Below are 27119 nucleotides of genomic sequence, written 5' to 3' on the forward strand. Positions count from 1 at the left end.
CCAGGTAAAGTGCATACATATAATGGGGAGCTAATTCTCTTAAAACGAAGTAGATACGAAGAAAATGGTCCATGTGCACTGAGGTCCGTGCACTTCTATCGGATGTTTGCAGCGTGGTTTTAGCTTAATTTTTGGCAGGAAATTATGAACCACGGACGGATCCAGAAACTTTTCGAGGGAGGGGCGATTTGAGTTTTATAACTTACCCTTTACTATCTATCTTAGTTTACATATGTTGATTGCGAATATTTCGGTCTTTACTTCCAAAACATTTCCGCCCCCCCCCCCCCCATTCTTATATCATCGAAGGTCGTCTAAAATTACGTTTTTTCAACTTCAATTTCTTCAATATCTAAAAATTGTGGGAAGAGCATTTACGGTGATGGAAATCTCGATCCCCTATTCTCCAAAAATCATCAAACATCATCTGAAACTGCTTTTTTTTTTCTTTTGGGATTTCAATTTCAAAAACAATTCCATAAAAGAATTTTGAGCCATTTTCCACCAACGTCATCAAAAAAGGATTACAAGTGGGTTTTTTTTGGAATTTTTTTCTGAAACATTTACAGGGGAGGGGATCCTCCACCCCATCAGAAACATCATCGAAGATCATCTAAAATTCCGTTTTTCAAAGTTCAATATCGAAAATGTTTTGGTGTTGAACTCCTAAAGGGAAGGGGCGATTGCCCCCATCACCCCTCCCTTGTATCCGTCCTTGTTTTGAACCCTCCGATCAGTTTCTGCAGTGTCCCCGAGTTCCTACTAGTGATGGGCATAATCGAGATCTTTTGATAATCGAGATCTCGGGAATCGAGTACTTCTGATAATCGAATGATTGATAATCGAGATCTTTTAAGTCGATCACTCGAGCGATTGACTTCTCGAGATCTTCCGAATCGAGTACTCGAGCGATTGACTTCTCGTGATCTTTGAAATCGAGTTCTCGAGCGATTGACTTCTCGAGATCTTTTGAATCGAGTACTCGAGCGACTGACTTCTCGAGATCTTTTGAATCGAGTACTCGAGCGATTGACTTCTCGAGATCTTTTGAATCGAGTACTCGAGCGATTGACTTCTCGAGATCTTTTGAATCGAGTACTCGAGCGATTGACTTCTCGAGATCTTTTCAATCGAGTACTCGAGCGATTGACTTCTCGAGATCTTTTGAATCGAGATCTCGAGACGTTTGAATCGAGTACTCGAGTAGTTCATTTTCTGAGCCTTTCCAAATTTGAGTTGACTGCTACGGGGGTGCCCACTAAAAGGGGGTGGGGCATGGCGCAGCCTGTGCAACTAAAATTTTTAGAGCCGGTTTTTTTAATCTCATTTTCGAAAGGGGGGAGGGGGTCCATGACGCAGCCTGCGAAACCGAAATTTTTAGAAGCGGTTTTTTGAGATTTTTTTTTTTAAATCTCATTTCGGGAGGGGGGGGGGGGGGGGGGAGAGCTTTTTCTAGACGGATGCTCCGTAACATTTGAGAGGGTGCGCCATCGCCCTGCGAAAGGGAGGAGTGGACTCCCTTGACTTTAGTTGAATTCCCGAGTTGTTTTGGCAGGGGTGCGCTCGAAATAGGAATGTGACATTTAGCCTACCATTTAGGGGTATAATAAGGGGTGAACCCTCCTGGCTTTTAGAAGTTTTAGGTTAAATTGGGGGGTATTGACACCCCCCTTTTAGAAAAGAGATCAATACTACTGCCCCCAAATTCCACGTGATTATTTCGAATGGTTTCAGGCTCTCAAACACGAAGTTAATAATGTAAACAAGTAGGGGAATAGTTGCTCTGCGCAAAAGTACTCATTCTTTCCTAGTTTATAGCTTTGCTTTTTTTTTTTTTTTTTGATGTTCTTGTTGAGAGTAGTTAAGTATATTTATCTAATACATGAGGAGGGAGGGTAAAATATTTCTGATTGCGTTTTCCAGAGGATTGGGATTCCCGACGCATTGAAAAGTGTACAAGTGTGGCTTGAAGTGCATTGAAGTTCATGATTATTTTTCTTCTTTCTTGATCCGCTCTTTTTTATTTTTATTGTTCATTCGTCGACTTTAGGAATATGCAATAACAGCAAAAGTGTTGGGAGTGAAGTTGAAATGTTTCTGAGTGCATTAAAAAGAAATATTGAAGTTTGTCGCGTGGGATTAATTTTAGCTTCCACTCTTCGGCCCAATTTTTAAATAAAAATTACATTTTATACAGATTTCTTTTTTTTTTTTTTGAAATTCCATACGCAAGATATTTGTGACTTCTTGTGTGCGTAGCATTTATTTTTGCGTGGGTAGTTAAATTTAAGTATTTTGCTTGTTTTACGCGCTTCTGTTTATGTCATATTCCTTATAGTTTCGTAAATGTTGATTAGTATATTTACTCAACTTAAAAATTTTCAGTCAATTAATGTGCTGATTTTATGTTTTTTTTTGTAAAGTTGAGGCAAAACTGCTGAAAATGCTTAGGCTCGCAATGATTCATTTCGGAACTTGAGGTTCCGTAGCTACGTTTCATTTTCCGTGCGCTGGTCCTCAAAAAGGTTAAAATTGATTGTCAAGTTTCTCTGAAAAGCAGATTACGTATTCGGTTTTCAAATCATCCGAGATGCTCGATAACCGAGCATTCCACAACAAACAATATATTATACAAGAGAGAGCACGGGGGAGAGGGGTAAATGGCGCAGATCGCGCCATTGAAGTTTTGAAGAGGAGAGGGTAACTTAAGCGGGCTTTATTTTAGGGGGTTCAACGTCGCATTTGAGGGATGAGTGTCATCGCCATGGGTGGGGGGGGGGGTCACCACTGCATTATAAACACCTTGCGTTTAAACATTTCATAAACGTTTTAACATGGCTGCCACAGCGTTAACAATCGCTTTAAAACGTTTACTCAACGAAGTGTGCTCTCTGAGTAACCCCATTCGAAAAAAAGCAGAAGCAATTATTTGATTCAATAACCTTATAGAATGACAGGGGTGACACATTTGAGAAGCAATGATTTGATTCTAAAACCTTATAGAATGACAGGGGTGTCCGTCCGTCCCTGTGAGCAATGGCGAACTTTCTATGACAATCCCCCCCTCCCCCAAGAAACGATAATCCGAAAAAGGGCTAAGACTACATTACATTTTTAATTACACGGATTGTACCATACCGGTCACGGGCGCCCATATGCAAAATTTTAAGGGGGGAGGGGCTCAGATATTTTCTCCATGGTTTAATAAGATATTTTCCCCATAGAAACCGATTTCAGTACAGATTAGAGTTATTAAAATTTGACATTTTTAATAACTTATTGATTAATTGCTGGAGAAGAAATGATTTTACATTTTTGCAAAAAAAAAAAGTACTAAAAGCAAGGATGTCCTAATTTCAAAGAAGAGGGAGGGGGCTTGAGCCCCCACTTGCTCCCCCCCCCTGTATGGAAGCCCTTGGTACCGGTTTAATATATTTTTAAGTTTAACAACTCTCAAGTTTAAACCTGCTAGTGTCGCCCAACGACTTGCCCATATTAACATTATGCCTCACTTTTTAATAAAAATTGTACATACGTACGTATTTAATCTTAATAACTGTCAAGTTCAAAACAGTGTGGAAAGCGTTTCTCTATCCTTTGTTTCAAGATTTCACCACCGGATCACACCAGGGGCGGATACAGAAAACCACTTGAAGTGGGTGGGGGTCATGCTGAAGAAAGCCCTTCCCCATGAACGAAATTCCCGTTTTAAGTACGAAAATATTCTGAAACGTTTTTGGGGGTCAATAAAAAGCCCCAAATCGGTCAGGAATAAGGCACATAATTGGGGATAAACGTTGCAAATTAATTTCATAAGCAATAAAACAAAATAGTAGTTCAAATATTTTCTTTGAAAAATAATTGATGTATTGAAAAGATAAGATACTGTCATCGTTTGCATTTTATGCATAAATTATTTGAACACAATGTGTACGGATACTATTCTCGAGAGTTCAGGGGGGGGGGTCATGACCCCCACGACCCTCCATTGTATCCGCCACTCACACAACACATGCCCCTCCATAAATCCGCTCATATGATAATTAACAATTTTCGTTCTAAAAATTCGTTCGACTATTAAGGAATCTCTCAATTATCGAAAATTTGAAGCCAAACATTCAACTATTACCCCATTCGAATAAAGCAAGAGAAAAGCAATCATTCGATTTTAAAAATCATTCCAAATCTATCCATTCCAAGAGCAAAGGGCACCACCTATGAAGCTCTTCCCCCAAGTGCACAACCCCCAAAAGAGACATAATCCCCTGAAAATTGCAATCCCGCATTTTACGTCAAAACTCCCCCCCCCCCCCTCCCCTCTTATTTGCACCCATAGGAATGAATTACACGAGAAGTTAACCACTTGTTTTTTATTAAGAAATAATTAAGTACCTTTGTGCCGAGAAGTAACATGAAATAACAAACGTTTTGTATCCCAAATATACAGAGTACTGCAGAAACGTGTTTTGGAGTTTTAAGGTACCCTTTTTTCAACAAAATAGTAAGCTTTTACATAAAAGGGACCATTCCTTTGTTACATATGGATGATTTTGGCCATTTTGACCCCTTCCCCCCATGTAAGGGTACGTAAGGTTTTTCAAACCCCTCCCCCTATTCTTGCGTAAGATTCCATTTCGTTTTTCGAAATAATGAAATAACTAATCTAATATCACTGGAATCGAAATTTAATCCACTATTATTAAATTAAACCTTTTTGTGCGAAGAAATATTTACTAAAAAGTTGGAATCTAGACTGAATGTGTTTTCGACATTTTTTTTTTTTTTTTTTTGTATATGATGCGATAGTAGTTAAAATAAAACATGCCATACATAGTGCAATTTTTTTTATTATGTTTTACATTATTAATTCTTCGTAAAACAAATAAAAAACAGTCATCCTAATACGTTTTTATTTTCCAGACGCAAATGAAACATCGGCTTGGAAAATACTGCGTAAGAATGCGTTTGAACCCTTCCCCCCCCCCCCCCCCAAGTATGTAGACATTTTTCCAACCCCACCCCCCCTCGGGACCCTTACGTAATTAATGAATGGTCCGTAAAGACATCCAGTAATGTCCTTACATCCAAAATCTCACTATTTTGCGTTAAAAAAATGGTTCCTTGAAACCCCGAAACATGTGTCTGCAGTGATCTGTATATTTGGGCTCTAAAACGTTTGTTATTGCCTATTACACTTGTATCATTACCCAATCGTATAGTCGAAGGTGAACGTAAGGGGAAAGACATCCCCTCAGGTTTTCAACTTAAGTATTCCCCCTTTTTACCTGAACTTTCCTTTTAAGGCCTCTCAAGTTAGAACCTTATAAGCGCCTCCAACCTTTACTTCCACCACCGGGACACACAACACATGTCTCCCACAGACCCGTCCATGTGTTCATTCATTAACACCTTTCGCTCAAAACATATCATTAGACTACCAAGCATTCCCAAAGAATCATTTGATAATCAAGCATCCAACAGTATGCATTCAATTATAACACTATTCGAATGAAACATTCGAAAGGCAATTATTTGATTGTAATACCATTTAGATCGCAAGGGTACCTATTCCTCAAGTGTGCTGGCACACTTTTTAAAATTAGGGATCCTCTCTCCCCCTCAAGAAGGACACTCCCTAAAAAAGTCTAACGTCCATTAGGAATTTCAATGGCGCAGTCTGCGCAATGACCCACCTCCCCTGTGGGCTCCTCAGCGCAGCCCGTCTTTCTGGGGGAAGGGTTAAAAGGTTTCAATGCAAATTTTTTTCGGAAGACAGAAAAAAACCATGATCATTCATAAGTAAAATCATTAACTTTTCAAAGCCAGCCCTTCGACCGCCTAAATGACGGATCCGCCCCTGCAACTAAAACACTTCAGAAGCAAGGGTGCCCACCCGCCCTGAGGTCAAGCCCCCCCCCCCCACCCTCAATATCGCAGAGACCTCCCCCCAACAAATGAGAAAAATACCCCTTAAAACACCCCCCTAAAAATGCCAATGTCTGCGCCATGACCCCACCCCCCTCCATAGGTGGGCACCCTTGTCAGAAGTCAACTATATTGAGAGGTTCATTCGATTATGAAATCGATCGAAGAATACACTGCTCGAGTGATTGACATCTCGAGAACTCAAGATCTCGAGAACTCAATATCTCGAGAACTCAACATCTCGAGAACTCAACATCTCGAGAAGTTCAAAGCGAGAACTCGAGCAGTTGATCGCTCGAGCACTCGGAAAGTGACAATCGAGAACTCGAGCAGTTGATCGCTCGAGTTGTCAGAAAGTGATAATCGAGAACTCGAGAAGTTCATCGCTCGAGAACTCGAAAAGTGATAATCGAGTACTCGAGAAGTTCCTCGCTCGAGAACTCGAGATACGATAATCGAGAACTCGTGGTAATCGAGTTCTCGAATGATCTTGAATAATCGAGTGATTCGATTATGAGAACTCGATTATGCCCATCACTAGTTCCTACCAATTTTGAGGAAGTTCAGTCCAAATCAATTTAGTGCGTACAAAGTAGACGTCTTAATGCACAGGTCATATCTTACGTGAGCTGGTTTAACCTCTTTCATCAGCCATTAGCCAGAGACTACTGCGCCTCCTTTTTTTTTCTTTTTTTTTCTTTTTTTTTAAGATGAATACGAAAACTTATAATTTCTTGTTATCAAAATGGTTGAAATGTATGATTTAACTAATGATTATGAACATACGTTTCGAAAGAATATTATAATGAAAGAATAATGCAGCAACTTGCAACGATTTAAATCAAGTTCCACTGACATTTCGAGAGACATGAAAAGAAATAGGTATTTATGATTACAGTCGACTCCGCTACAACGCGATTCGACTTACGTGAAATGGTTACAACGCGAATTTTTCACAAGTAACGAATTTTAGAGCTAACGCGAATTCCTCGTCTACAACACGATTCTTTTTTTAAAGGAAGTATCGGCTTCATTATTGGTCACTAAATATTGATTTCATGAATGTTATTACATCCCTTTAGTATCACTAACAGCAAAAATTCCCACACCATACAAGTCTGCACGTCGCGTTATTAGTGCATCAGATAACCACTCAGCTTCTTTCATTTTTCCCCATTCCAAATATTAAAGTTCATGAAATATAATGGCACCTTAGTGCGCTGTTTCATCCAAAGTTTGAAGACGGGAAGAAGAAAGTATCTGACAAAAAAAAAAAGTCAAGATTCTTGATATGCTTGAACAACTACCAAACGTCGACGGTAGCACGACAATAAGTATGAGTGAAACCTCCATATGTACAATTAAAAGCCAAAACAAAAAGATATCCGTAAAAGTTCAGAACTTGGGTTCAATATTGAAACTTGCAGAGTAATGTCAAGCAAAGTAAATACTTAAAATACACCGCCAGCTCAGTAATTCCATCCGAGGACTGCAGTTTCGTGCTTTTTAGTACTCATCAGCCCGGAATAGGAATCACATGAGCTGGAGGCGAAAAATCTCTTAAGGGAGCCAAGAGAGCCAAACAAACTGGTAGCTAATGCAGAATTAGCAAACCAGATGAGTGACCGCAACAATGGTGCGGTTCAACTCAAAGATTGATGGCAAAGCTAAGGTATTTTGTAGTAATAAGTTACCGCCCTAAAGCCAGGGCTAAGGCAGAAATACTTAAAATACACCGCCAGCTCAGTAATTCCTATTCCTCAGTGATTCCTATTCCGGGCTGATGAGTGCTAAAAAGCACAAAACTCCAGTCCTCGGATGGAATTATTGAGCTGGCGGTGTATTTTAAGTATTTCTGCCTTAGCCCTGACTTTAAAGCGGTAACTTACTACAAAAAGTAAATACTATTATAAAAAAGGAAGCTGCTCTTGTATCATGGATTAAAGAGATCAGGAAGAGGGGCTGCTGCCACAAATTGAAACGTTATAAAAGAAAAAGTGAATCAACCGTATTTAAAAATGTACTAGATAAGAATAACCATCTGACCATGGAGCGTATATGATCATCTTTATTTTTTAACTCATAAATATTATTACTGTATCTACTGTACGGTACTATTATCGTGCAGCATTTTATTATTATTATATACTGTGCGTGCCGTGTTGTTTTATTTCATGTCTTTCCCCCCCATTGATCATTTTGTGCATCTTAAAGTATTTTATATTGAACTAGTGGTACCCGCACGGCTTTGCCTGTAAGAGAAAAATTAAAAGGTCTTTTGGTTCGCCTGTATATTTACAAATAATGTATGGTGAATTTTCTCGACAATTGGCTTATGCCCATGTTACGGTTCCACGTTATGATAATTTCGTAATTTACTCGTCCATCTTATAATAGTTTTGTTCTTAAAATTGGAATAGAAAAAGAACCACATCGAATTTTCGAAAAATCGCTTCGAGGTGCACACCCCCAAGCTACAAACTAACTTTGTGCCAAATTTCATGAAAATCGGCCGAACGGTCTAGGTGCTATGCGCGTCACAGAGATCCAGACATCCTACAGACAGACATCTAGAGATCCTCCGGACAGAGAGACTTTCAGCTTTATTATTAGTACAGATAAAACAGATTTTTTTTTTTTTTTTTAAATACGGTAGAAGTTTAGTTCTTTGTGTAAGTGACTAATGTAATGTTGAGGAATACTTTAAAGCAGTTTAAGAGGCATTTATAAGTGCCTAAAAGAATTTGCTATGTTAAAAAAAAACGGTATACATATATTTTTCTACAACGCGAAATTTCGACTTACGCGAGGGGTCTTGGAACGCATCCCTCGCTTAAGTCGGGACTCGACTGTATTATTTTTTGAGGGGACAGTTGTAATATCCTAATGCTATCTCGAACCAAGGTCTAAGAAATAGCTAAGTCTCCTTCTCCATAATTAGTTTTGTTGCTATTTTACCCTTTTTTAAAAATTATTTATTTTATTTTGATTGTATTTATTTTTTAATTTAATTAATTTATTTTTAGGTATTTATTTATTACTTCACTTACTTTTTTTGTTTTATTTATTTCTTTTTAAACTGTTAATAGGACAGGCGGCGTGCTCTTCGTCGCTTTCATCAACAATTTTGGAGTCACGCGGGAAGAAGCGTCATGGCCGATGGTCCTCTGCATTTCAGTGCTGAATCTTACAGGTGGTTTTTTATGTTCTTTGTTACGTAATGAATTAAAATTTAGAGGCAGGTCACGTACTTGGAGATCCTGTAGTACGGGGAGGGCACTGCACTAAGGGGGTCCCCGGCCTAATCCAGTGTGAGCAATTTGATGGGCGATAAAGAGTCCTGGTGATTTTTTGCGGGGCGGCCAAGAGTTTGCAGATGCGAGGTAGAGGTTTTGTTTCAAACAAGGACAAAAGATGGCAGCACCACATTCAAGCACGATGATTTTTCAGTCCCTGGTCTTTGCTGTTTTGAGGACCCTAAGCTATTTCAGGTATGGGGGCCCATTTTGTAGTTTGAACAACGTTTCTCTCATTGGTGTAACAGGCATTTTTTAAATTTATTTTCCCCTTTACTATGTTTGTCTATTTCCTCTGATACATGCAACAATACTTTCACTTTTTTTATCGTGCTTTTCCTGATGTTCTTTTTAGATTGAATCTAAGAGGGGGAATGGTATCAAGAGAGGTATTAGGACTCTCCTTTTAGTAGAGTGTAGAATGTCCCAATTGTCCGGAAATTTTTTTGAAAAATAGAGATAAAATTCTGCATTTTGAAGCTTTATAAGATGTAGTTCGAACTACAAAAATGTCAGGATAGAAATAGGGGAACAATAAACTTTTTTAAAGTTATATACTCTTCCGTAAATTAAGATAATACGCAGTAAAATTGTTTTTAATTCGACAAATCAATGACAGCAGTTGACAGAGAGAAAGAGCGCGGGAAAGGAAAAAACAATGCAATTTACATGTTCACATTGGCTTTTGGTACAATTACTTTTTGATCACCCCTCCAACCAACTGACAAATGCAACAGTGAATTAAATATAAAATGATCAATAGTAAAAAATGCGTCAAAGGAAATGGTGTACAGATCTAGAAAATAGGTAACAAGAGAGTAACAAACTGCCTATTTGAACAATTCATAATTTATACACTTGATAAGAAATAAAATTAGAGCCCACTTTGCTTAGGATTTCCCAAGATTATTTTCAAGGACTCCCCTATTTAATTATTTTCAAGGACTCGAGAACAACTAAAATTATTTAACGCACTTCATTTGTACTTTCCAGTCTCTGATATTTTAGTACTTGATTGTAAATTTTTACTGTCCTGTTCTAACTTTATAAGAAACAGTTATTTTAAATTTAAAAGAAAAACGATAGATTTCTCATGACAACAACTTTACTTCAGTTGCAAGTGGGGCAGAAAACAAAAAGGAATAGAGGCAGTGGGTTTTTTTTTTCTCGTGCTAAACAGATTGAAAATATGCAGAAGTAAGATAAAAACAAGCAATAATAAAAGAATTTCCAAAATACTGCATTATGAGTCATATAAATAGCAAGATATGAAATATGTGAGTCACAAAAATTTCTTAATATGTTTCAGAAACGTGAGAACTATAATATTTACATTTTTGGTGCAGGATGCAGCAAGGAGCTGAAGTGGACATATATTGGCATTTCTTTCCCCTCCCCTTTCCGTTTGTGGTTTGTATGGCCACTTTTCCAAATTTTCAAAGTTTTCAAACACTAAAAATTTTTTTTTTTTTTCAAGTACTTTTTTTTTGAACGAATCATGCTAATTTCCGGAAGTTGGGGGCCCCTAACAAAGCGGGGGCCCTAAGCTATAGCTTGCTTAGCTTGTACGTAAATTCAGGCCTACTGATGTTCAATCGTTCTAAACTCCACCAAATTTTAGGGTAGTTTTCAACTGCCCTCCCCCATTCAAGCAAATCCGTTTACAGAGAACCCCCCCCCCCCCCCCCAAAAAAAAAAAAAAATCATGAAAGTTTATCCATATGTTTTTGAATGAAAATAATTGGCGATTTATCCTTGTGCGGAAAATTCCAAGATTAAAAATATATAAAGAAGCATACAAAAATTATTGCAGTCGAAAATGCTACTATCGATCACTGATTTAACGAGGATTGAACGAAGGAATCGGAAGTACTTAGTTTGTACAGTGCAGAGTCTGGGAGCACAACTCGTTTGACTTTTAGCTCAGTTTGTCGTTTCTCAGTTAAATTTCTTGAACATTCCAAAGTCAACCGCAAGTTAGCTTGATGCGTGATGAAATAGGAATCCTGAGAACAAGATTTTAGAAAATTAAGTGAGCCCAGCATGAAACGTGTTCTGTCTCTCCTGTAACATTTAGAAATATAAAATTGAGCATGTTTTGATTCTAAGCGCTAGATATAAAGGAAGGTTATAAAATACATTCAGACCCCCTTCTACCGAGTGAAATAGTTCTAAAAAATGCCACCAGGGAGCTTTGGAGCTGCCAGCTGCAAAAATGTATCAATGTGAATCCTGAAGAATTTTAAGCCAAACAATGCTGCGCATATTAATTTTAGTAACTACAAATAAGTATTACTTATAAAGGAGTTTCAATGATAAACAATGAGCGTAATTTTTATTTTCTATTTATACTTTTAATAGAAAGTATTCTGTAACTACAATAAGCGGAAAATATTGTATCTTGATGACTTTTGGAAGAAACATTAACAGCTTTTTTTGTGAGTAGATTAGTGGTAATTTCGTTTCAGAGCATGAAATGACACTATATAGACATTCTACTATAGACATCTACAATTGAGACAGGAAAAGCTACTCCAAAGCTGAAATTATATAATATATATATATATATTTTCAATTGAATAATTGTTATTTGTTGCAGGTAAGTCAATTATTGCACTATTTTTTGAGTATCCTCATTTACACTCATGTAGGAGAATTTGATTACTGTTGTTTAAAAATAAAAAATTGAATTCATTGCTGAAGAATTGGAACTTCTATGTAACTATAGTCGGGGCAAAGCTAACCTGGGAGCCTGGCAGCGTCGAAATGCTGTGATTAGAATCTATGTAGCCTTCACAATGCTGCCAGATTAGGTTTGTCCAAACTATAAGTTAGAATCCGATGAATAAATAAGTTTCATATGTTTTTAAATACATGAATGTTCATATTCAATAAATTTTTAATATAAAATATTACTGCAATAGTTTTTACTTCCAGTTTTCTAAAAATCGCCGATACTGGTTCTCGTTGTCGCAACTTTGAAAAATTGAGTAACGTTATAGGTAGGAGAAATTGATTTGGATCTGTAGAAAAAGTTGTGCATCGTATGCAGCTCTTTGAACCTTAGACCATTGAGTTCAATGATCTAAGCTTGGAATATCACGATGGCGGTCATATTGAGCCTCATTTGAGGCAGTGAGATGCAAAGGGATGTAAGTGGCAAAATTAAAAATTTGGAGATAACCAGTACAAATAGTAGGGGAACCTGTCCTTTGTTTTAGGGACAAAAGATAGTATTGGTATCTCTGGTAGGTTGTGTTATGCAGCATGATTTTAAAAAACTTGTCAATGAAAGTATACCTATGACCTTATCTTTAAACGCATTTTACTCAAAACTTGAAAATGTCCACTTACATCCCTTTGCTTCTCACTGAATCATATGTAAATAAAATTGTTCCATATTCTGCCGGTTGGCATTTTGTCCATCAATATCTACAGTAACATACCTTTTCAACTTCAAAATATCCTCTGGTGGCGGTTTTTGATGTTATTTTTAATTCCATAAATCGAAATTCCATGGTTTACCATGTACGTCTATGAAGTTGGCTATATTTTGCCCAATTACTTCATTCGCAAGATGGTTTTGAGCACCTCACGTTATTTCATGACCACCAAGTGTAAACAAAACCCAGAATAAACCATTACATTAATGGTGTACGTATTTACTTGAACTTCAATTGAATCCTTAATCCTTCGTTAAGGCATTTGAGGACCGCTTATTCGAAGCTCGTTCACCCAAAAATTCGGTAATTTGATTAAGGTATTCCAAAAATGTCTAAGCGTAAATTTTTATTTTTCATTTTTTAAACTATAAATCTTCATTTTGCTACCTTTATTCAGCTCATCAGCAGCTACTTAGCCAGTGCCAATAATACTGCTGCTTCAAGTCGGAGTAATGCATGTACTGACTTAATAAACTGTATAGATCTGTAATTTGTTGATAAAAGTTATGAACATAGATTGATGAGTTATTTCTAATTTGAAAATATACTTCGTTTCAGGACCTTTTGCTGGCATTTTGGGCCAAAAATATGGCGTCCGCCCCATCACCATTATTGGAGCTGTCATCGGAACGATCGGCATTTCGGGCTGCTTTTTCACCACGTCACTCAGCGTCATCAACATCCTGTTCGGCATTGTTTTCGGTCAGTTAGTTTGCCATGCCATTCAGTATCTTCTTGATTTGATTTAAAATTCTCAAATAACTTTACAAACTTCCGTATCAGCCAACACAAACCGTCACTCTCTCTCATCAACCCTCAAAGGTGAAAAAAACTACCATTAGTTCATCACTCCACTACTAAACAAATATTCGCCGTTCAGACAAAAGTTACTGGTAAGGCTGTAAGTTGTCACCCATTAGGCCATGGCTTAGTGGCTTAGAGCTGAAATAAGTAATTGGAGAGATCCAAGTGCAGTCATAGGTTTATCAAATGCTGAGGCAAAAATCTTAAGTCCCATGGTTCATCATCGACGAATGGGAGTCATGGTTTTCGAGAAACGAGTGGAAGAACTGATTTCTTCCAATACTTTACTATCAAGGGACTTGGAATACTTGCTTCAAGAATTGAAGGCTTCATTCTCTCCAGCTTTTATTCCTTCTCATTGAGAACTACAAGTTTATAATTAGTCTGGTTAAGGCTAGGTTGTTACTGTCCGTAACTCCAGTTTTGAGGCATTGCTCAAGCTTAGCTATTTATTTAGCAAAAGTTATTTTGCAGATACCTATTGTTTACTAGAATTTATTCATGTAGCTTCTAAACTGTGTAATTGTTTTACATCATGAAATAACCACCGTATTACCCCGCATTAGCTGGCATACCGGAAAAAAGCAAGGTTCATCAGCATGCTGGAAATGTCGAATTTTCGGCATGCCGGATAATTTGAGGTTTATTTTACAACAAAACAAACGTAAACTTCCCCATTCAGTTCCAATCGGAAAGAAAACCACTGTATGGAAAAATATAAATAAATCCCGAAAGTAACTTCCTTTCAAAAAAAATGTGTATTGCATAAATATGTGCTTGTTATTTATGGTAGGTCATTATTAATGGATTTAATTATATGCCAATAAAGTAATCAATTCAGAAGCAAACATTGTTACTGCGATTTGTTTATACTTTTTTTAAATAGATTATTTTAGTTTCTTTTCAGAGAAGTAAGTTTAATTTTTATTTACTGAACGGCTATGGTAAATTCTTTAGCACTGCTTTAGGGGCGGTAACTTACTGCTTGAATGTTTGCTTAGTTTTAATTTAATTTTTATAAAATTATACGTTGTTAAATAACATTTTTCTTGTAAAAATAGCAAATGACATTATCAGTAAATATTTGTACAAAATTAAACTGTTGATTAATATGGATAAGGTATGTATAGACCCTACATTAATTTTTAAGCTGATCATATATATATATATTTTTTCCTACCCTCGATTTTTTTCGGCATGCTCGAAAGGACAGGCAAGTGTTATTGAAAGTCTGGTGACCCCAGAATTTTGCGGCATGCCGGCTAATGCGGGGTAGTACGGTAATTTTAAAATCAATTCATTGCAATGACTGTTTAAAATCTTTTGTGGACATACTGACTGTTTGGTTCTATTGAGTTTTATGGCCCAATGGCCTTGACGCCTTAATAGGCCATAAAGCGCCAAATAGTTGTTGGGAAGATGAAAAAAGTGCCGAATAAAGTGAAATTATTTAAGGAGAGAAGGACATGAAACTTCTATAATTTTGAAAAAAAAATGCCAAGTTTTAAATTTGGAATAACAAACCAAAGGAATAAAATGAAAAATTATTTTGAGGAATATAGAAAAAACATAATGACAAATCAAAGGCATAAGAACAAACAATAAATCAAAGACAAGTATCCAATCTTCTAAAAGGAAGGGGAACAATTTGGGAGTACGGACTTAAATGACTTTTGCCAGAACGCAGACGAAATGTTTTTCCAACGAATTTGCACTTATATATTAAAATCTAAAATTAATCATATTTTCACGTTATAAACGACGTGACAGTCAACATTGAAAGAAACGTAAATCATGGGTCCGGGTTTGAATGCAAAAAATAATTACATATATCATTAGATCATCTAGGTTCATTTGCAGCAAAAAGCCAAGATATACTCCCAACGTCTCGTAACTAACCAGTAGAACATTTCATAACAATAAAACAAGTTAAGTCGGGTAAGACCTTAGAGCAGGAATTAGTAAATGGAGGGAGCAAGTTCAATCATTGGCTAAGCAAATCTTGGGCAAATACCTCAAGTCACGTGACTCAACAACGACGAATGGTTGACACGCTTTGTGTGAAACTAGTGGAAGAAACCCGATTTCTTCCAATGCTTCTATCACGTGACTTAGGGTCATGTCTTCACGAATGAAAGTCTTCGCTCCCTCCATTTTACCTCTTCTCAATGGGTAAGCCCTAAGTCAGAAATGTATGGAATTGTTTTCAATTAAAAATAAATCTAATCTGCTTTTTAAACTTCCACTTTCTTTTTTCAAGTACAGTCGGATCCCGCTACAACGCGATCCGACTTACGCGAAATGGCTATAACGCGAGTTTTTCATGAGTAATGAATTTTTTAGTGAGGACACAAATTACTCGCCTGCAACATAAAATGCTTCGGAAAAGAGCAGCGGAAAGTTAGAATGGGCTTCGTTGATACTAAATATTGGTTTTGTGAATGGACTTTCATCCTTTAAGCATCACTAAAAGCGGACGTTCACCCACTGTATTAGTCTAAACAACTCTTTGCTTTAGTTTGTACAAATAACCGCCCCGATTCTTAACTTTTTTTTGCATTTTACATATGAACGTTAGTAAAATACATTCTGGTCGCACTGCATAAACCTTCTTCATTTTTTAAATTATAAATATATTTACTATATCTATACTGTTAAGTGCTATAATAATGCTGTAGTGTACATACTGTAAGTACCCCATACTGCTTTATTTTAAGTTTCTCTCCCCCATTAATCATTGATTTTGTGCTAAATTACAGAATTTTATGTCAAATAATAACGCTTTTACTAAAATACAGAAAAAGTCGGTTCTTTGTAAAAGATATTGCAATATATAGTTAATAAATGGTTTCAAACAATATGAGGGGTGTTTACAAACGTCTGAAACAATTGGGTATGCTTATAAAAAATTACTAAACATATTTTATTCCATAACGCGAAATTCCGACTTACGCGAGTTGTCTTGGAACGCATCCCTCGCGTAAGTCGGGACTCGACTGTAATTATTTATCGAAAGAGAATCGCCGCAAAAAATTACTATTTTTTTTTTCTTCTTTCTTCGATTGTTCGTGTATCTGACGGAGGTTCGAGTCGATTTGTGAATAAGACTGTTTAGCTCATATTATTCATTTTTTTTTTAATATGATACGTTTGATTGTTATACGTTTTTTCCCCTAAAAACTCATTAATTGCTAGTTAAGTATATTATAATTTAATGAAGTAGTCTTATCAATGAACGTGTTGTGTTTCTCAGAGAAAATGTATCGATGTAACATTTTAAATATTTTCATACATTTCAAAAAAATTTCTGATAGACGATCAATATTTTTTTTAGCACAAATCTGGTAGCTTTTGTCCTCAATTGCCACGTTTACCCCCAAGGAGAACGGATACAACAATTGGTGAAACGTTAATCTATTCTAATGCATTATGAACAATAAGATTTTTCTTTTTTGTTCGTTTATTTTTTGTTACAGACCTTATTCTTAATCAAACCATCAGATCCTTTCGTTTTAATTATACAATCAAAGTATTACTCTTACAAGAAGAAAGCTTTTTCCCTATAGTCGCATTACTTTGAAAACATATGTTATAAGTTAGTATAATTAGTATCTTGGAAATGACTGCAGATTAGCTTTGTAATTACAAAAATCAAATGATGCCCAAAGTGAAAAGTTCACATTTTATTGATCGTGTATTTGGCAAAAATGAAAGTTTAAGTATGGAATCAACGCACAATAGGAATTTTTCACTCAAATATTTTTTTTTAATCAAAAGCAGTTCCGGATCTAAGAATTTTCCGAGGTGGGGCAAAACTTTAAAATGTCGCCCCCCCCCCCCAACACACATTCATCTTGCTTCAATTTTTTTTTTTTTTCATACTCAAAACTTTTCTCTTTCAAAACTTTTTCAAATTGTAGTTCAAAAAACAGTTCTAGAAGATCGATAGTAGTCTTAAGGGGGGAAAAGGTTCGGGGGTCATCCTCCGATAATTTTCGAAATTTAAACTCCAAGTACGTAACTGTGAAGTATTTCCGATTGTGACAGGAAAAGGGGGGTCCGGGGGCTCTCCCTTGGAAATTGTTTAAAACAATACGTAGTTCAAAAAATGCAGTATTCGACGACCTGTAGTGACGTTAAGGGAACAAGAGGTTCGGGGCTATCCCTAGAAATTTATTGAAATTGAAGCCTTAAAAACGCGATAGTAGTTTTTCTTTCTTAAAAGTTAGTGCACCGTCAGTTTCTTGAAGTTTATTCTCCGAACAAGGGCGCCCATATGCAAAATTGTAAGAGGGGGAGGGGGGCTCAGATATTTTCTCCATGCTTTAGCAGGATATTTTCCCCATGGAAACTTTTTTCAGTGCAGATTAGAGTTATTAAAATTTGACATTTTTAATAACTTATTCATTAACGACTGAAGAAGAAATGTTTTTAAATTTTTGCAAAGAAAAAAGTACTAAAAGCATGGAAGTTCTAAATTCTAAGGGGGGGAGGCTTGAGCCCCCACTTACCCTCCCATATGGGCGCCCTTGGCACCGAAAACGTAATTTAACCAACCTTCGATAACAGAAGGAGTTTTCAAGGGGCTCGTGAGCAGAAATTTTTCGTAATTGAAGCAGTGAAAACGAGGTTAAAGACGTTTTTTGATGATGTTAGTGACAGAGTGGGGCATTCTTTAAAAAAAATTTCGATGCTGTAGAACACACAGTTTTAGAATATTTTTGATGATGTTAACGGGAGGAGAGGTTCTTTGTCTTTCCCTGGCAAATTTTGGAAACGGAAATTCCATTAACGCAATCGTAGGTGATTTTCAGTAATGTTAAAGGGGGAGGATGTTTGGGGGATCTCCTTCGTAAGATTTTCGGGATTGAAGCCTTAACAATGAAATTTTAGAGGATCTTCGATGATATTAAGAGGAGGACAAGTTCAGGGGACATTCGGAAAATTTTTTAAAGTGTCCAAAGATGAAAAAGTCCAAAAGACGAAATTTATTCGATCTTGAATGATGGGAGGGCATTTCTCAGAGGTTACGATGGGAGCACTTTCCTGGTAGTTTTTCAAAATTGCAGTCTCAAATCCTCATGTGTAGGCCATCTTTAATAACGTTAGAGCAATGGATGGGGTGCGAGAATATTTCCCTGGAATTCTTTTAAAATCTAAGTTACAAAAACTCACTTCCAAGCTATCTTTGTGGACGCAGAAAAAAAAAAAGTTTCCTACTCTTCTCTCCTTTTGGCTACGTAGCTATCTTCATTTTTAATTTTAATTATTGATAAATATATTGCGGCAAAACCTTCACCCAATCAAATGTAAGGAATTCAAATGTAAGTACATGACCAATTATTTTTTACCTTTTAGTTCCTCTTTGTTTTTTGAAGTCGGTTCTTTTTTTATTTGAAAATAATTTATCTTAGTTTCCTTTTGCATTATTTTCTTTCTTTTTTCCAGTTTTATATTTTCAATACATATAATACTGCCGTGCTAAGCGCAAAAGTCGTATCTGCACCTGAGTTAAAAATGAGAAATTGCTGTTTAAAGTTGCGTGCCTCCATGCATTTCATACAGATGCTACTTTTTCAAAACCTTTAAAAATATTTCCCATGCTATGTTTTTTGGTCATAAAACATAGCATTTAGGTAAAATATGTGACAAAGAATCACTCGGTGACCGTATCTCAATTTTGATAAAAAGTGCAGATACGACTTTTGTGCTTAGCACGGCAGAATACCTAGAGTGCTTTCCAGATTTTCTTAAAATAAGTCTTTTTTTCCTGCCGGAAGCACCACTCGAATTTTCCGCCCCCTGAAGTTACCACCCGGTGCAAGAAAACCGGTTTGACCCCCCCCCCTCTAGATCCGGCTTTGATCAAAAGTATAGAATTTCAGTGGAAAGCAATGCAGACATTAATTTATTTGCTTCATATTTTATACTATAGTACTATTTAAAACTTATTCTGTTGCAGGCATAGGCTATGGACTAGTAAATACCTTAATGCCAGTCATCGTCAACATCTACTTCTTGAATCTACGAGCAACAGCCAACGGAATAGCCAATTCGGGTTCCTGTTTCGGATCTTTAATTCTGCCAGTATTTTTTGAGTATCTCATCGCCAGTTACGGCCTTACAGGTTGTTTCTTGTTGACGGGGGGCGTGGTCCTACACGTGGCTGTTGCCGGTGCCCTTCTACGTCCACCATATTGGCTGGAGAAATCAAAAGTGAAAAGCGACGTCGAAGATATTCGTTGTTCAAATGAACAGACAAATGAAGCTTCTAACATCCAGAAATACGGTGGTCTTGTGAATAGCTCACTAACACAACCTACGAAACCTAATAGCAGCTTCTTCAGCGAGGACGAAACCGAACAGAAGTTGCTGACTCATGAAATCAACGACGTCGGAAATGGTCTTCTTGATCCCAATTCGAAGAAACAACAAGAGTTGTTATCAGAGTTGAATTTAACACTCCGCCACAGAAGTAGCAATCAAAAGATCCTGAAAAATGGTTTAAGCGAAACGAAAAGTTTAAACCATCTGGAGTGCTCACATTCTGAAAAGAGCAAAGACTTTCTAGAAGAGAAAGTCCGAAGTGAGGACGCACTACTTCAATCCATATCAGATTTTGAAAATGTATTGAAAAGCTTTTCGCAAACATCCCTTGATGTTTCACCGACTAACGAGAGGAATACTAATCCCGAAATTAACTCGCAGAAATATGAGGACGCTTCTAATCATTCTGGCGAAGTTAGACAACAAGGCTCAAACTTATATTCTTCTCAGGGCAGGAATACAAAGCGAAGCTCTTCAGACTCGTCCAATAGCATTGAGGAAGAAAACGAATTTCAAAGAGATGAAAGTGAGAATTTGCTTTCCGATAGCTCTTTGTTGACAAGTGGGGAAAATAATCCATATGCCAAAGAAGAAATAGTCAACATTCGAAAATCTTCAGAGCTAAGTGCAAAAACAGAACCACAAAAACTTATGAATCGGTTTCTTAAAAGCGACAATAACAAGACATGTCTTGATTCAATACAAAGCTTCAAAATCGTACTTAGCAATCCATTGTTTTATATTACAGCTATCACAAACGTCAGTTTCTATTTCCTGTTTCACATGTATGTGGTCATCATCATAGACTACGGGTTGGATATTGGTATTCCAGAAAGCGAAACTAAGTACATTTTATTCGCATTTGCCATTTCCGATCTGTTCGGACGTCTCAGCCTGGGATGGGTCACGGACAGGAAGTACCTCAGACGATCTCACTTCGTCATGTTGGGCATGGCAGCAATCGGAGTGGTTTTCTTCTGCTTTCCCTTCGCCAGGACTTATCAAGCCCTGATAGTCGCCAGCTGCTGCTACGGGTTGCTTCTGGGATGCACGATGATAGTCTTCCCCATTTTGCTAGTGGATTTTCTGGGAACTGAAACACATGCAGTTGCCTATGGCTGTATGTGCTTCATGAACGGATTTGCCTCTTTTGGAAGACCATTCCTCATTGGTGAGCAAATACAATATTTGATGATTGTAATGTGTATTAAATACTCAATTTCGTATCCTCAAATTCCTTACGCTAAAATAAACGGGAAGCGTCATGAGTGCAACCACAGTTTGGTTCATAATCAGTCTTTATAAGGAACAGGGGGATCCTCATTTGCTAGGCTGTCATTTCGCTATGACGCACAACGTTTGCCAGGCTGTGTTCTAGCAATAACAAAAGCAGCAAAACAGTACTGTAGTCAAACACATACAGCCCTTTTTTTTTCTTATTTCAAATTGTGACTTCTAGATCATGTTAGTGGCTTAATTAATTAAAAAAAAAAGCGTGTGAGAATTTCATGTATAGATAATACTCCGGATGAGAATTCTTCAAGCCTAAAAACTAGTATGAACGTTTGCATCGATATCTATGCGAAAAATGTCGTTTTGTCAAAAGCTGTGACTTCTAGAATTCACGATTTAATACACATATATTTTATTTTAAATACTGAGTGGGAAAAACTCATCTGTGTAGCGCCATTTTGTGCTTTACTGCTAGTGTTATGACCATATATCTCGTGACAAAATTTACTTGCTTAGATCACAGCTTTAAGTTTTCCCCCTAGTGTTTACAATCAGCTTTTACTCGTTTTTATGTTATGCTTCACACCACCAATGATAATTTGGGGCCTGATCGACTGCGTTCGATCAAATTCTATCAACCAGTAACGTAGCGAGAAATTTCCTTCCGGGTGGGGCAAATTAAGTTTTTGACTTCCCTATTAGTAGATAGAATTTATCGAAATCGATTGGATCGGATTCTGTTCAAGTTGAATGGTAGTATAAAAATACAAGGAAAAAGTAAACATAAATTCGTTTTACACACTAGTTCTGCGTGTACTAAGATCTTTCAGCAAAAACATGAGTATTTTAATTTCAAAATATTCTAAACTGCTGCTTATTTGTTTGCTTCTGAACACAATGCGTTCCACATAAGGCTGGGCCGGCAAACAACATGCACGCTCCAAACGATGTATTCATGAAGTTCTCCACCCCACCTGTGAGGACAGTTCGTTTACTCATTATAAATGCTATTGGGTGCATGAATAAGCAATAACGGTAAAATAATGCGCGGTTTCATTCGGGAGGTTATGAATGCCTTACTCGAAGCGTGCATGTTGTTTGCCGGCCCGGCTTTATGTGAGACTGTGCTAACTGCTAAATATGGCACTGCGGTGGTGTTTTTGAATGTGTGATTGCATTGATTAAGGTAAACCATTAGTTTTTGTGTGGTTCGGGAAAAATAAAATTAGAATAAATAATTATAATAAATAGCATTAATATTATTCAACTATCCCTAGTTGAATAATATTAATGCTGATTAATTAAAAACTCAAGGGATGTTAAACAAAAAATGCAACCGCGGATGGCTCATTCTTCAAAAAGTGTAACTTTTCTTTCACACTCCTTTTACAGAGAAAACTTTAAGGGAAAATTCATTTAACAATGCTTTTTAATTTTATCAAAAATATGTCTATTTAAACATGCCAACAATTTTTTAATAATAATTTTTATTTTAGTATTTTTTGGATCGCAACTTGAATTCTTACCTCCGTCTCATATCACACATCTTGCGCGACTGTTTACGTTGCTTAATAACTTGTTTAATTAAAAGTATATACTTATTTATTTATTATTCCTTTCACAAGTGTCTCAAATTCTAATTGTTTAAGTATATTTAATTTTTAATATTGTGTTTTTGTTTGTTTTAATAAGAAGTAATGTCACACAATAAATTCTCATCTCCGTTACCTAAACACAAAATGCCATCCCTCATTAGTACGTGGCAGTAACGACATCAAATTTTATTTTCCATGACACAATTGAGCCCTCTTGTTCAGTTTCAGCCATAAAAAAAGTTGTGAGATTTTTGTCGAAAAACAAGAAGATGGATTCTGCTCTAAAAACTAAGTGATTATTGTGACTTCTCACCTCCGTAAACTTGAATTTCAGAGATTAATTAATGTAAAAAAAAAGAAGTGAACATGTTTTCATATGCTTAACATGTGCAGATTGTGCAAACGAAGAAACAAAATATTTCCTTGAAAAATGAATCCGTTAGGCCTATATTAATGGCAAATTCCTCACCTCCGTAACAGACCTTATCAATGTCATTATTTCTGAGGTGGAAATAACTGATGGAGGGAAAATATATCAGTCTTAGGCAGTTGTACCAAAATTATAAATTGCCAGTATATTCTTAAATTTACTAAATGCTATTGTATAACACACATTTGAACTAAAAGGATAACTGCTAATTAAGCCGTACTTTAAATAGGAGAGCTTAATATTAGATTCCCACTAATCATTAAAATAGCTCATTGTTTGCACAATGAACAAAATTACTACTTTGGTATTAAATTGACCTCGACTGATTTTTAAACATTAAGTTTTTTTTTTTCCCTTTTTTTATTTCCGTGAACAAGGCATTAATTATTTTTTTCATTTATGAATAAAATAATTGTAATTTAGCTGAGCCATTGTTTATGGTTACTTTTAGTGGGTAACATTTTCATCGAAGAATGAAAAAAATGAAAACAAAAGGCTTCGAAAGCGAAAAATATTTGCGTTCAAAAGTTACGTTTTCTGGAGAATGACCCGGATAAGATGAACATGGCTCATCTTTAATTTTCGGTTTGAAATATGGAAGGATAGAGGACAAGAGTATGAGTTAATCCTACTTTACAATAATTTTGTACTAAAATATTTATTGAAAATCACGATGGTTATCTGATTAACGAGGCCATTCAACGGAAACGGTAATTTTGTCCCGCACGTAACGCTTCATATATTTCATAGCAAATCATAATTCAAAAAGAGGATGAACAAAATTTTGTTGCTTAAGAAATCACTTGCGCATGTGTGATTTCTTAAGCAAAAACTTTCTTCAAAAATTATTTCTTTTTTATGAAATACGGGGAAAGTCACGTGCGGGAAAAATAACCATTTTCAACGGAATGGGCATATACATATTTTTTTCCATTGGTTTAATTATTTCTAAACTAATGAGATATGTTTCCTTTATGTTTGAACCATAGCTTTCAAAATCTACAATTTGTTTCATAATTGCTGTATTGATAGAGCAAAAATATTAACTTATTCATAATCAAGTTACCAGAGGTTGACTTTGGATGTCCCGCACGAGACGCGTGTAAATAAATTTTATTTTAAAATGGCATAATTGTGTCAGGAGTATCATTGAATCAAATGTAAAGATTAAAAAAATTGCTTCCTCCTGTTTCATTAAAATATTAAGAGATATGACGAATTGTTAATGAAAGTTAAGCATATTTTTGTCCCGCACGTGACGGTGGAATGGCCCAACGTTATCGTGTTGTTTTAAGGGTTCCATCAACCGAAAGATCTAAACAAATTTAGCTGTGAAAAGCTGGAAAAGGGATTCTCGGGATTAACAAATTGAGTAGAAAACCTCAGCTTTAACTTATAAACGCCGGCCTCCAGCTTGTAAAATTAAAATACAAACGCATTTTATTTCATTGAGTAATTATTGCTGCCAATCTCTTGGGTACATTTGAGACTACAGTTGCGTCATGCAGTTGCTTTGCCTAAGTAACGGAAGAGGGGAGTATGTTTCGTCATTCAAACGAGGACATAATAAGATATGCTGATTAAGTTAGTTCCAAATGTAAGAATTTCCTCTAAACAATATGTACCCAAGAAATTAAGAAGCATACACGAATGTGCTTCAAGGCTTCGGCTTCTGCAGAATTGACCCTAGAAACCTCTTAGTTAGCATGGGATTAATTGAATTGCAAAAAAGTTTGATTTGGCTACAGTGGGTCCAGCGGTGAATCGGTGGTTATAAAAGCGTCACGTCCGCTATCTTGGGGCTTAACGATATGTTTGCTATGGTGAAGTAGCCTGTTTTGCTTCTTGCTTGTGGTTTCTTATTAACCCTATGTTAATCCACAGTCAAGAAGTACCGCAATCAAGAAGCAAAACGCGTTACTTCACCATAGCAGACATAGGAAGAAAGTGGCATTTAGCCCCAAGATGGCGGACGTGTCGCTACTTAAGCTACTGCTGGGCCGTAACCCCATAGTGGAGTAAGTACAATGCGTTGTGTTTTGTTTTTATGGACCATCGAACTGTAGAATATAGAAGAAATAATAGTTGGAGTCGTAATTATTATCACTTTAAACATTTTGCTTATAACACTAAGATACTATGTAATATACATAAAATAATAATTCGCTAATTTCACTCCTTTATCTAAATTTATAATTAATAGCTTTTAAAGGCAGACATTTCAAAGACTGCTCTCCAATTTTATATTTCTACTATTCATTAACAGTTAAGTAATGGGAGAAGAGATTTGGGAGCTATAATAGTACGTACCAAGATTTCGGTCCTCTATCCATTAAGTAATCCAAAGGTACTCGCGGGAGGATTTCCATCTTTTACTCCGGACAAACGTCGCAGAGTTCGGAAAAGCTTTTGTGCACCGAAAGTTCTATTCCTCTTCTCGTCTTCGAAAAATCCTAACTACCCGTTTTATACCGGGGGAAGCGTTCCCTGATCGGGACACATTCTCTGAAGATCATAGTTCAAACATCTGGAGAACCAGTTTCCAGGAAAACCCTACGTTTTATTTAATACGGAGTGTCGCAAAGTGTCAGAATTGATATTTTGTTATTTCCAAGTCTTCTATTTTATGCGCTCTGAACTGTCAGAACTTCAGGAGTTATATCCTACAGTTGCAACTTGAGAACGGGAAAATATTTGAAATCTCCGAAAGAAGCTAACCCCTTTTGACATAATGCTGACGTCGCAGAGAGAGGAAAATGCCCTTCTGAATTCCAAGTGTCGTTGACTCGAAAACAAGCGATGGGAAAACTTGACCGCCAAAATGTGTTTACTTCTGTCTATTTCATGAGATGCAACTGTTCGCAGAATGGGGGAGGATGTCCCTTTTCAGGCGTGTGGGACAAAAGATCAAAATCGGGCCCCACACTACTATTTAGGGTTTTAGGTAGCTTTCTGCAAACGTCGTCGATTACCTGTTGCGGTACATGTGTTATTGTTGCTATTTCTACTTGGGTGATCTAAGATCCTTTTGCTTGGCCAAGTAGGAATCAATGCAGATGGGACTGGCTCATTAGAATATAAATTACTCAACTGGGAAGGAGTTCGTTTTGGCCACGATGGATGGAAATGGAAGTACTACTCCACAATTTGAGTATTGCTCTGAAGAAGATACGAGAAGCATCTTCTCTGCACCCATGGTAGCTTCTAAGAGGGACCACGCGACGTTCATACTCGCGTATTCAACTCTCCACCACCAACCGGTAGCGTCTGTACAGTAATTCGTTGAATGTCTTCCTGAATTCGATGCTTCAACTCTAGAAATGCCTGCCGAATTCGGGAAAAATTTAACGAATTCCTGTAGAGATACTGCAACAGGTAACGAGCGATGTGGGTAGAAAACTATTCGAGTATGTACAAAGGGATAATGGACAACTAAAAACGTTGTTTTTGAAAAACAAATATCTTTTTTTTTTTTTTTTTGCATTTAAAAAGGCTAGTCATTTACTTCTAATGACGCTTTTAAAATTGCCTAATTTATTGTCAGACCCTGTATTTGAATTTCTTTTAAAAACCCATTTCCCCCTTTTGAATTTTAACTTATCAATGTGATTTCAGGGTACTTCCGTGACAGTCTTGGTTCATATGCCAACATCTTCTATATCTGTGGTCTCATCTCATTGGCTGCCTCGCTATTCTGGTTGTTCGAAAGGTGTTTGATCAAGGAGGAGCCAAAAGAAGTCGGTGGCTCGGCGGTGTAAATTTTCAGCATAAAAAGTTTTAGACTCATATCATTAAACAATTTTTCAACTGCAGTTTCATTTCATATAGTTTTGTACCTCATAGTATACATACATATATATATATCTACGCATGTACGTACACAAACGTTCTTTAGATATAGTTTGTTAACTTGATATATATTTTTTTAACGTGAATCATGAGTGAGTAAAAGAGGGAGAGAGACATTACAGTTAGGATCTCTTAGTTCATTACTGAACTTGGTCTAAGTTGCCAGTTCACGTTATTGTTTCTGTAATTGTTTTTCTAATCTTTGCCCCAGGATGAG

The 27119-nt window shown here is 36.6% G+C and overlaps 1 protein-coding gene across 2 annotated transcripts in view; it reads left to right on the top strand.

Moving 5' to 3' along the window:
* Nucleotides 1-26852, top strand: part of LOC129231392 (monocarboxylate transporter 9-like) — a 55158-nt gene extending 28306 nt beyond the window's left edge. For both annotated transcript variants that reach the window (XM_054865698.1, XM_054865706.1), the window contains exons 3-6: nt 9015-9118; nt 13223-13366; nt 19431-20966; nt 26669-26852. In XM_054865698.1, coding sequence (XP_054721673.1) covers nt 9015-9118; nt 13223-13366; nt 19431-20966; nt 26669-26811 — 1927 coding nt within the window. In that variant the 3' untranslated portion in view covers nt 26812-26852. The remainder of the gene's footprint in view (nt 1-9014; nt 9119-13222; nt 13367-19430; nt 20967-26668) is intronic.
* The last annotated feature ends 267 nt before the right edge of the window (nt 26853-27119 follow it).

This window comes from Uloborus diversus, chromosome 1 (genome assembly GCF_026930045.1).
Source record: "Uloborus diversus isolate 005 chromosome 1, Udiv.v.3.1, whole genome shotgun sequence".
Classification (NCBI taxonomy): domain Eukaryota; kingdom Metazoa; phylum Arthropoda; class Arachnida; order Araneae; family Uloboridae; genus Uloborus; species Uloborus diversus.